This window comes from Gorilla gorilla, chromosome 6 (genome assembly GCF_029281585.2).
Source record: "Gorilla gorilla gorilla isolate KB3781 chromosome 6, NHGRI_mGorGor1-v2.1_pri, whole genome shotgun sequence".
NCBI classification, from domain to species: Eukaryota; Metazoa; Chordata; class Mammalia; order Primates; family Hominidae; genus Gorilla; species Gorilla gorilla.
Genome location: NC_073230.2, coordinates 57,984,053 through 57,995,983, shown reverse-complemented (window position 1 = coordinate 57,995,983; position 11,931 = coordinate 57,984,053). Strand labels below are relative to the sequence as shown.

Genomic DNA, 11,931 nt, shown 5'->3' with positions numbered 1-11,931 from the left:
CCGTCTTTACTAAAAATACAAAAAAAATTAGCAGGGTGTGGTGGTACGCACCTGTAATTCCAACTACTCAGGAGGCTGAGGCAGAATTGCTTGAACCCAGGAGGCGGAGGTTGCAGTAACCTGAGGTCATGCCACTGCACTCCAGCCTGGGCGACAAGAGTGAGACTCTGTCTCAAAAACAACAACAACAACAACAACAAACCTGGATTTGATTTTGCAGCCATGAGGCTGCTTCCCGGGAGGGGTCCCAATGGCTGAGGAAGGTAGAGTTGCAGTGGTTTCTCCCACCGCTATCCACATTGTTGAGCTCAGTTCAGCATAAGCTGGACCTCACGCTTTGAACACTGAGCTTCTTAGCAAGGCCTGTGCCTTAACAGAGGCCACTCCACCATGATGCATGCCAAGGAAGCAACCAGAAGGCCAAGACTTTCCTTAGAAACCAGTCCAGGTTCTCCCAGCAGTGTTTGACATGACTGTTATCCTTGTAGTCTATTTAGGCAAGCTTTAGATTGTGGACTAGGAGTCTACAATTGCTCACATGATCTTAGAGTCATCCCAGGAAAGGACCCATAGGGCATCTACCTTGAAACACTGACTTTTTAGTAAACTTCTCAGGGAAGACTTTGGTTGTATGTCTTCTTAGATAACTGAGTATGAAAGCATAGTACTAAGCCATTAAATGTTGGGGAATATTTACTCAATATACTAATTTGTGATTGGAAGTCATTCTTTCTAGCAGGAATTAGACAACAGTCAGTGTTCTGATACCACCCCCTACCCTCAGCTATCAGACATCAGTTATCCTTGATTTCTGCTTTGCCCAGCACGGTTCCCACTCAGCCCGCAGCCCTGCCCTGAGCTCAGCAATCCTGCATTGGAACTGTGCTTAGCACTGTGGGGTTGCCATCCCAGGGCTATGTCTGGGCCCTGCCCATGGGTCCCTCCAGAGCAGACAGCCTCAATCCTGTGACACTGGCCTTCCAGTGAAGATACCCCAATCTTCCACAATGTGCACCCTACAACTTCAGGGCACCGCACCCTCAGCGCCTCTTCCCCACCCCTCCTCTGCCCAGACACCTCTTCCTGCCTGTCCTCACCGGCCCATTGCTGTCTCACTTTATCTTTTATCTTGTGGCTCTGCCCACGGAAGACACAATAAAAACAATCTACCAGCACTGGAAACGTAGATTAACACTGAACACTTTTTAGGGCTTTATTTCCAAAATGTGCATGTAAGGAAGTAAATCTGTTTCCATTTACAGTTTACAAACTAGAACCAATGGGATTTGCCCTGGAAACCCAGTCTGGGTAACCAGCCTAGTCTGGGCCGGCACAGAGGAAACCAGCGCTCTTCCTGTGCACCTGTAATTAGCAGGTAAGATGAACAGGGCTGAAACAGCTCTTCAATGTCAATTTCACCACTCCATGAGGAACCTACATTTGTAGAGGGTGAAATGGGAATTGCTTTGACAACAGTAATTGTGAGTATTATATTTAAACCAACCATAATGAAAAAAATACAATGGCGTCAAATAAAACCACAGTATTGTTTCTGAATACCATTTGGATAGGATGCATAAGGGTGTATTACAACACAAAGTAAAAGAAACAAAAAACAAAACAAAACAAAACAAAACAAAAAAACACTGAAAACCGTGTCACCCAGCCCAGAGTGTGTACTGTGCTAAAGGGAGCAAATAGATTAAATTTGGAATATTTTCACTTATTAGAAAATAATTCTGGGTTGGTAAGTTATTCCTACTATTGGATAATTGCCTTCTCTGACCACAAGGGCAATTTGGACAATTATTAGGACAGGGGCTAATTTTTTTTTCCTAAAACCAACGCTCCATTTTGTGCATGAAACACTCATGGGAAACAAATTAAACGTGAAGCCACGTAGGTTTTAGATTTTTCTGTGTCCACTTTAAGTCCTTTCAGTATTAGGAGATACCTTAGATCCTTGAGGAAATAGAGAAGATACAAATTTTATTAAAATGTAGCTAATGCAGGAGGAAGCAGGCACACAGCCCTCAGAGTCATCAGTGGTTGTCAAACTTGAACCTGGGTCAGGATGACTCCATTAGTGGCTTATTCAAATGTCAGTTTTAAATGTGGAACCCTGGCTCAAGTGTTTAAGCTATCAGTTAATATGTTTATTCACTTCAGCTTTGAGCTCCCTGGCAGGCAGGGGGAAGTGGAAGCACTTTACCTTATGTAATTTCACTCCTGTATATGTTATAAACCAGCAGATTTTATAAGAGATTGAGGTGGGTGACTTATATGATTGTCATACTCTAAAACCAGGTTTTTTCAGGAGGGACAATCATTTTTCTGGTTCTAAATTATTAAAAGGAATGTTTTGGATAGTTTCTTATGTAAGGACCTTTGAAGAGAAAGGGCATTGACTTTTTTATAACTTCTTAAGTTTTCCAGTTTTTAAGAACACATACCTACTGTAGTAACAGTATAAAAGGGTAATCACCTGTAATCTCAGAACTAGTAACTATTTACCTTTTCTCTACATTCTTCTATGTATACATATATTTAAAGTTTAAATAATTAAATACATGCTGTTGTAATACCTGCTTTTGCATTTAACAATATTGCATATATATCTTTTCATGATAATCAATACGAAGCTCTATTATCTTTTTAATGCATATATTTCAGTACATTAATGTACAACAATTTATCACATTTTCTCTCTCTCTCTCTTTTTTTTTCTTGAAATGGAGTTTCACTCTCGTTGCCCAGGCTGGAGTACAGTGGCCCAATCTTGGCTCACTGCAACCTCCGCCTCCTGGATTCACGTGATTCTCCTGCCTCAGCCTCCTGAGTAGCTGGGATTACAGGTGCCCACCACCATTCCTGGCTAACTTTTGTATTTTTAGCAGAGATGGAGTTTCCCCATGTTGGCCAGGCTGGCCTCGAACTCCTGACCTCAGGTGATCTGCCTGCCTTGGCCTCCCAAAGTGCTGGGATTACAGGTGTGAGCCACCGTGCCCGGCCTATCACATTTTCTTTCGATGGGCATGTTGTATCGAACTTTGCATCTCAGTAGGGAAGACACTAGGTTCTAGAGGCCGAAGAAGAGATCCAGAGACAGCAAATGAAGCATGGGATTTTATTAGGAGCATACATACAGGGGAGAGAGTCCAATGCAGGCAGGCTGGATAATAGGACTGCCTTAATTACAGAAATGGTGGTGGTAGCCTGGACAACATAACCACATAACCCAGTGGCAGCAGGCTGGGCAGGAAAACTGCAACTGCTTGCAAACAGCATGCAGTTTATATAGCATTTTCACTTAACATCCTCCTCCTAGTGAACTCCACCTGCCAACCTTCATGAACCCAAAACTCAGGGCCTCAATCTCTTGTTCGGCCATGTTCCACAGGATGGGACAGGGGCTCAGATGTTTATCATAGATAAGAAACCAATCTCTGTGTTAGCCACTCCCAGATGCCGTAGCTCAGAACACACATCAGGTGCATCTGCCATAAGGGTCATTCTAAGAGTATGCTTAAGTTATTGCTATCAGTTGTGTTTACCCTACAGGACAGTAAGTTGTTTTCATTTTCTCTCAGTTAAATAAAATGCTGCACCTTTAATTCTTTATGCAAATATATTTGCTTACTGCATGATTATTTGCTTTGACAAAATCCTAAAAGCGAAATGACCAAGTTGAAACGTATGCCACTTGTGAAAACTCTTAAAACATTTTGCCAAATATCCCCTAGGAAGGTGTTAACCATGTAAACTACCGATGGTATACAGACATCTATTTCTGCTCATAAGCACCAGTTTGTGGGTGAAAAGTGAAATACTACTGTCATTTCTCTACTACTACTGAGGTATAAAAATTGTATTGGCCATTCATATTTCTTATTTTTTGTTAACATCCTTTGACTTGTTTTTATTAGTATAATCATTTTTAAATCATAGGCTGCTTTTACAATGAGAATATGAATCCTTTGACATATTTTCCTGGCAGTTTTATGTTAAAATTTTGGTTGTATTTTTTATACTGAAAGTAGCTTTTTATCTCCTTCAGTGTCCTTTTCCGAAATTTTTTTCACACCCTCCACCTTACAAACCAATTCCCCTGAATTTCCGAGTAATCTGTAACTTATCTATTTAAGTCTGTATTCCAGGAACAATTCATTTAGTGGATCTACATTTCTTTTTTGTTTCAAATAGTTGTCCCAATACCATCTATTGAAAAAAACCTATCCTGCACTCAGGAGTTCAAAATGCTTTCCTCTGTTTGATTCTAGTTTCCATTCTGCTCTGTGTTGAGTGCCATATTTTTTCATAATGTACTTTTGTAATATTTTAATATGCTGCATTCTAACATCCTTATTTGCCAGAATAAGATTATTCACATGGATTTTCTTCTTTCATTTTCTTTCTTTCTTTTTTTTTTTGAGGCAGGGTCTCACTCTGTCACCCAGGTAAGAGTGCAATGGTGCAATCATGGCTCATTGCAGCCTCAAACTCCAGAGCTCAAGCGATCCTCCTACTTCATTTTTTGATTTTTTTTTTTTTTTTTGTAGAGAAGAGGTCTCACTGTGTTGCCCAGTCTGATCTTGAACTCTGGGCTGAAGCAATCCTCCCGCTTTGGCCTCCCCAAATGCTGGGATTACAGGTGTGAGGCACTGCCTGGTTTAGCATGTATTTTCTCTCTTAGGTGAACTGTATAATTTATAACATCTTTCACCTAAATGCTATAAAAATGCCACAGTTCTCTGTATTTGTGTCATCTCTGGGGATAAATAAAAGCTGAGAGGGTGACTTTATAGAGGAGATGGTGCCTGGAGGGTAGGGAGTGAGGGGCAAGTTGTTAGTCCGAGGAAGCACAGCTCTGCTGGCTCCTGGTGAAAGAAATCATGCAGGACCAGAATTCAGAATCTGAAAAGCAGATGTGTATCCCTGAGACTATTTTCCATGGCTTTTGTGACTTTTAGTTGTAATGTTGACCACAGAAGCCCAAATACTACAACTTACACCCACCCCACAGGTCAGGGTCAGGAACACGGGTAATTCTATGTTCTTCCTTGTTGTGACTGACCTTGGATTCTAGGTCTGTGGTGAGCAGGATTTGCATTTTATCTTCACAAGTGAGAAGTCTGAACAAGCAAATGAAGAGTCACCATCTCTCTTTTTCTGAATGAGGCCCAGGGATGCTACAGACAAAGCCAACATCCCTCTAGAAGCAGCATTGGGGTGTTCAAGTGCTCTGACAGGTGTCTAGGTATCTGCACTGTAGAGAATGGAAAAATTATCTTAGCCTGGAAAATGCTAAGATCCAGTATTACTGAAGCCCTATCCAGGCCCAGAATGTTGAAGAGGTGCCTCAGATTTTGAGCACCACCACTCCCTGACAAAGTGGCCTGCCAGGGATGTTTACTGCAAAATGTAATCTCAGGTACCTACGTTAACCTGCTTCCTGAAGGAGGCTAATACTGCCCCATTTGTGTTTTGCTGAGAACATTCCAGAGTTGAAGATTTTTATTTGGGTCTATTTTTTTTTCCAATTTACTCTTTCTAAAAATAATGAAACTACAAGATTGGGTTCAGGGGGAACCATTCCTTTTGCATGCAGGCACGTCCGCCCTCAGGATGGATGGCTGTTGCCCTTCCTCTTTCATCCTGGTAAAACACTCACCATCGAAGTTTGTGTTGTTGTCCATTGAGGCAATACATGATTCCATCACAAAGATAGCTGACTTCCCCCTTTCTGTGGGAAAATCAAGAACAAACTACCCCCAAAAGCATTTACACATTTACTTGGAGTTCTGAGGTATAACTATCTTGATCTTAATTTCTTAGAAGTCAGCTAAAAACCCTGAGACACTTCAGAAAACTCTAGAAACACAGGGAGGGTTTTTTTTTTTTCAGTTTCTATTTGTTTTGTTTTTATAATTCATTGAAGGTAATCCAATTTGCTGAAAAAATGGAAGGGTAGGAGAAGTATAATATCTAAATTTAGAAAACCTGGATTCTAGTTATAACTCTACTAATTATTAGTTGCGTGACCTTAAATACGTCACTTCTCCTGGCCTTAGTCTATTTAATTCATAAATTGCAAGATATTTGTAAAATGCCTGCTATAAGAATTTATTACAAGGTTGCAGGATCAAATGAGCTAAGGTTTACAAAAGCACTTTGTAAACTCCAATAGGCTCTGTGTATGTGTATATCTGCATGCAAATACGATATAAATATACTTTATGTGTATATTCCGAAGGCCAGAGGGCTCCCCCTCAGCCCACATGCGCCCCTGAGAGATTCTGCGAGCTGGTGCTCTCTTTGGTCAAGGCCGGGTCAGGCCACACTCTAACCCAAAGTGGTCCTGACTTAGACTTCAGGACCCTCATGGGGACTGGGGAACACTTCTCTCCGAAGGAAACACTGGAGCAGGCCAAGAGAGGGTAGATGTTGTCCCCTTGTGTGATGTCCCCTGCTAGAAAAGAAGAACGCACTTTCTCAGTAGCTCAGTGTTCCCACTGACAGCATACGGAGTTTTGACTAGATTGCCTTTGAGATTCTAAAATCTATGGTCTGCTCTCTGCTCTAGAATCCCTGCACTGAAGTGGTCCAATGTGAAACCTCTAGGTAGACCCAATATTCCAACCCTAAAGAGGAATCTTCTGCAACACAGGCCCTGCTACCCTGCTGCCGGCGGCTTGGGAGTCTGCGCCGCGGCTGGCCGGCGCCCAGTGTCCAGCTGAGCGCCGCCTGCAGGGGGAGAGAGGCGGGGCTGGGCAGGGACGTGCAGGCCCGCGGAGAACAGCACCGAACCCACCACACTGCGCAGCGCGGAGAAGCAGCCTTTATTTCCCACCGCCGCACAAGCCTTCCCCAGGCGGAGGCCTGGACAGCCCGCGCAGGGCCGCCTCCTCTAGTAGTCTATGGTTTCTTTGTCCTTCTTGTTGAAAGGGTTGTAGGGTCTCACAGTTGTGACCAGTCGAGACAGTGGAGCCTGGTGACGGAAGAGGTCAACTGCCATTTCTTTCTGGAACACCCTGAGGCAGGATGGGGAAAAAAGGAGGAAAATGAGACATAAAAGACATGTACAAATACACAACCTCATCCAACTAATGATACCCCTGTGCGGGAAGGGGAGGGGAGCGCGCACTGCAGGCAGGGAGCGAGGATGACTCGTGCTGGGGAGCACTCAGCTGCAGGGATTGCACCTCTGTGCTACGCAGAGAATTATGGTGGGTGCTAGGGATGGGGGTGATCTGCAGAAAGCCGCCCAAGGAACCCCACCGCACCGTGCCTGGGGAGGGCCCAGGGCACGCTGGGGAGAGCTCTCTGGGTGGGGTGGCCGGGGGAATCAAGAGGAGTCTCCTCCAAGGAGGAGTGAGGGGCAGACAGATAAGGCCCAGGGAAGCCAGGACAAGACATGGGACAGGCAGACCTCACCCAGAGGGTAGGAGAAGACATACCTGGGTCACCCAGAGGCCTGGAGAAGACATGGGTGACATGGATAGGGGGAACCCGGGCCTCACCCAGCGGCCAAGAGGAGACATGGGTGGGGTGGGCCTGGGCCTCACCCAGAGGCCAGCAGAAGACATGGCTGGGTCACTCAGAGGCCAGAAGAAGACATGGGTGGGAGGGGCCCGGGCCTCACCCAGAGGCAAAGAGAAGACATGGGTGGGTCACCCAGAGACCTGGAGAAGACATGGGTTGGGGGACCTGGGCCACACTCAGAGGTTGGGAGAAGACATGGGTGGCAGGGACCCAGGCCTCACCCAGAGGCCAGAAGAAGACATGGCTGGGTTACCCAGAGGCCAGGAAAAGACATGGGGGGTGGGAGGGACTCAGGCCTCACCCAGAGGCCAGAAGAAGACATGGCTGGGTTACCCAGAGGCCAGGAGAAGACATGGGGGGTGGGAGGGACCCAGGCTTCACCCAGAGGCTAGGAGAAGACATGGGTGGAAGGGTCGTGGGCCTCACCTAGGGGCTGGGAGAAGACATGGGTGGGGGTCCTGGGCCTCACCCATGGGCCATAGGCCAGAGGCCAGGAAAAGACATGGGCGGGAGGGGCCTGGGCCTACCCCAGAGGCTGCTGGGGGAGGGTGAGCAAGGCCGGGTGTACAGGGTTTTACTGGCTCTGCCAGTGTATTTAAGTTGACTGTTCCCACAGGAGGCTCATGACTGGGCTTCATTTTACTTTGCTTGTACACCCAGTAGGAATAAATTTGCCCTATCAAGTTTGGTGTGATAATTAAAATAATTTTTTTTTTAAAAAAAGCTTTGAAAATGTGGAATGCTTTGCAAGTGATGTTTTATCCCCTCGGGTTACTGGCATTCCCAAACTCCCTATTCTGCCTGGAGGTGGCTGTCCTAGTATCACAGGAGTTGGGCCAGCTATTATGAGCAACCCCACAAGCCTGTGGCCTGAAATAATTTTGCTGTGAATTTGTTGCTATTTGAATTACACACACAATGCAGTGCTTGTATTAGCAGCGAGTTACAATGCTGGTATGGGAAATTAAAAAATTAAAAATAATTAAAATTAACCCTCTATATAGTGACCACATCTAAAATGGCTTTGTTTTATGCTATGATCACCTTGAACTAACATTTTATTTTGCTTTATATAAATACACACAGATACACATATGTATATTATATGTTGTGAGAAATGGCTGCAGAGGTGGGAAGGCAAGTTTCTGTGAAGGTTACATTCTGGTGGGAGGGTGTGGGCAAGAAACACTGGACTGCGGTGGAAATGGGAGCTAGAAAAAGCACTTGCGCCTGTGTTGCCCTTGCTCACGACTTTGGAGACAGGTCACATCCCTTCTTCTCCACCTCTAACACATCCCATCTCCTCACTTCAAATCTCTTTCAACTGTCCCTTCCTCTCAGTTTGCATTCCACCCCAATGTTCATCCTGAGGCACTGTGGGGTCCCTGTGCAGTTTGCTCCAAATATGGTGTGGGAGTATATGGCCATGGACCCCTTGGCATCAACATTTGAGGCTCAAACAATTTAAAACCTCCAAACCACCAGTGCAGTTTTCTCGATTACAGAGATCCAGCCAAATGCACTGTTCCTTGCCTCTGCATCAAGCGGATCCAATGGCCTCTCTCTTGTCCCCCTTCCAGTGTACAGCCTGGCAGGCAGGAGCATGTCACTTGACTGCTGGTGTCAGAATCCAGAGCCAGGAGGTTCAGGTTCAGGAGAGAGTGGGCAGGAAGGAAGTGAAGGCAGGAGGCACGGGAGATTAGCTGTTTGCTTTTTCAAGAAGTTTAGAAGTGAAAGGAACGAGAGGGGAGAACAGGGTGGCAGCTCACAGGGAAGCCACAGGGAGACTCCGCTGGGGTTCTTCATGAACAACTGGCTAGCTGGGAGAGGCCAGCACTGCGGGGCAGAAGGGAGGAAGCAGGACTGATGGGACCACAGGACTCAGAGCTCAGAAATAATGATCAATATTTTAGAAAAGTAAGAGTGTGTCTTCCTGGGGGAAAAGGGAGACAGCAGTGATGGAAATAGAGCCTGGGATGTGGAGAGGAGGAGGGGACACTAGCAGGGAAAATGAAGGGGTCACCTTGGGTGCCCCAGCAAGCAGGAGGCAAGACCAGCTGAGAGGGGCGTGGGGAAGGGACTGGAAGCTCATGTGGCACAGAGAGGTTTGAAGACAGCCACCACAGGAATGGCATTAGCTCTTAATAAGTGAGGAACCTATTGCAGAGAAGCAGTGAGAGTACAGTAGCGGCTAATATTCAGGAGTTCCCAGGGGATGCCCGTGTGAAGACGACTTCTTAGAAATAACAGGAAAAAATGCATCAGATCAAGCAGAAACAGTCAGGAGGAAGTTAGCTCACTATGTTCTCATGACACTCATCAGAGAGAGATCAAGGCTCATACTTTCACTGGAAAATTTTAGAAAAATAAATTATAGTGCTAGATACAATCAGAGTGATACTTTTTGATGTGAAGAGCCTGGAAGGCCCAATTTTCTGATCATAAGGGCCAGGCCTTCCTGCTAGAGGGTACAGTCCTTATGAAAGCACAGTGAGTTTTTACACGTTTAAATTCCCTCCTGCCCCTCCGCACCATGCTTTTTCATGCCAGAACACCACCGCTTGCCAGGAGCTGCTGTTAGGGGAGAAGGCAGAGGTGCAGGCCTTGACATCTGGGCCCAGCACGAGCCATCACTTAGTTGTGGGTGACACTTTGGTTAGTGTCACTTTCTCTAGAGAGTTATCTGCACCCTGAGAATAAGAATCCCAGAGAAGCTACCTCAGAGGGCGCTGGGTCCCACTCGGGCCATGGATGACAGCTGTATGTGCAGTATGTGTGTATAGTGACGGCCATGGATGACAGCTGTATGTGCAGTATGTGTGTATAGTGACGGCCATGGATGACAGCTGTATGTGCAGTATGTGTGTATAGTGACGGCCATGGATGACAGCTGTATGTGCAGTATGTGTGTATAGTGACGGCCATGGATGACAGCTGTATGTGCAGTATGTGTGTATAGTGACGGCCATGGATGACAGCCATGTGTGTAGTATGTGTGTATTGAGAGGGATTGCGAGGACCCCCAAGAGTCAGCTATGGGCCTGAATCTGGATGTGAAAGTCTGGCTGAAAGATACAAGTTATATTCTCTGGGAGTAACAGTAGGGGACAGTTTTTCATTTAGAAATAGGATTTATCTGAAAGATGATAGGAACCTTTTATCACACATTGGATGGCTTGATTATGTGTTGTGTAGATATGTTAGAGCAATCAGAAATCAGGGTGGGGTCTGAGATTTGGGGATGAGAAGATGGATTGTGCACAAAAAAAGAAAAGGGATTAGCAATGTTTATAGCTGCACTGACAAAGAATTTCTGCATCGGATCCCTCCTAAATCATGAACCAGCCACAAGGTTTCATCCCAGCTCTCTTTGGACAGTGAGTCTAAATGATCAATACAAGGATGTATTTAATTTTGACATTGTTTTATGTCCCTCACATGAAGTAAATATATATTACTTGTCTAAATGTCTACCAGCTTTGCCTTTGGAAATGGATTTATAACATTTCAAAATATGTCTTGACATTGGCCTTGGCAATGATTTCTTGTGTATCACACCCAAAACTTAGGCTACAAAAGCAAAAATAAGTAAATATGACTATGTCAAACTAAAATGCTTCTGTGCAGTGAGGGAAACAATCAGCAAGATGAAAAGGCAGCCTACAGACTGGGGGAAAATATTTGGGAACCATATATTTGATAAGGGGTTAATATCCAAAATTTATAAAGAACACATACAACTCAATGGCAAGAAAACATATAACCCAATTTAAAAAATGGGCAAAGGACCTGAACAGGCATGTCCCCAAAGGCAACAAAAATGGTGAGCTGGTGTATGAAAGGGTGCTTAACATTGCTCATCGGGGAAATACAAACCACAGTGAGATATCACCTCACACCAATTAGAATGGCTGCCATCAAAAAGACAAGAGATAATAAGTGTTGATGAGCATGTAGAGAAATGATAGACTGTTGATGGGAATGTAGGTTGGTGAAGCCATTATGGAAAACAGTAAGGAGTTTCCTAAAGAAATTAAACATAAAAATAACGTATTCCTTCTCTGGAGATATACTCAAAGGAAATGAAATTACCACCTCATAAAGATATCTGCATTCCTGTGTTCATTGCATCATATTCACAATAGCCAAGATATGGACACAACCTCGATGTCTGTTGATAGATGAATGGATAAAGAAAATGGAATATTATTCAGCCTTAAAAAGGAGGAGATCCTGCCATTTGCACAACACAGATGGACCTGGAAGTCATTTTGCTAATAGACACAGAAAGAAACATATTGCACTATCTCACTTACATGTGGAATCTAAAAAAGAAATAAAAGGTGAACTATACAGAGATAGTGAATAGAACAGTGGTTATGAGGGATT

The 11,931-nt window shown here is 44.7% G+C and overlaps 1 protein-coding gene across 2 annotated transcripts in view; it reads right to left on the bottom strand.

The window, feature by feature from the left end:
* Nucleotides 1-6,820: 6,820 nt before the first annotated feature.
* The window catches only part of SPMIP7 (sperm microtubule inner protein 7), a 64,998-nt gene continuing 59,887 nt past the window's right edge, over nucleotides 6,821-11,931 (bottom strand). Inside the window, exon 9 of one of the 2 annotated variants that reach the window (XM_004045433.4) lies at nucleotides 6,821-7,031. In XM_004045433.4, the coding sequence (XP_004045481.2) occupies nucleotides 6,908-7,031 (124 nt within the window). In that variant the 3' untranslated portion in view covers nucleotides 6,821-6,907. The remainder of the gene's footprint in view (nucleotides 7,032-11,931) is intronic. The other variant, XM_055347010.2, reaches the window with a different exon arrangement.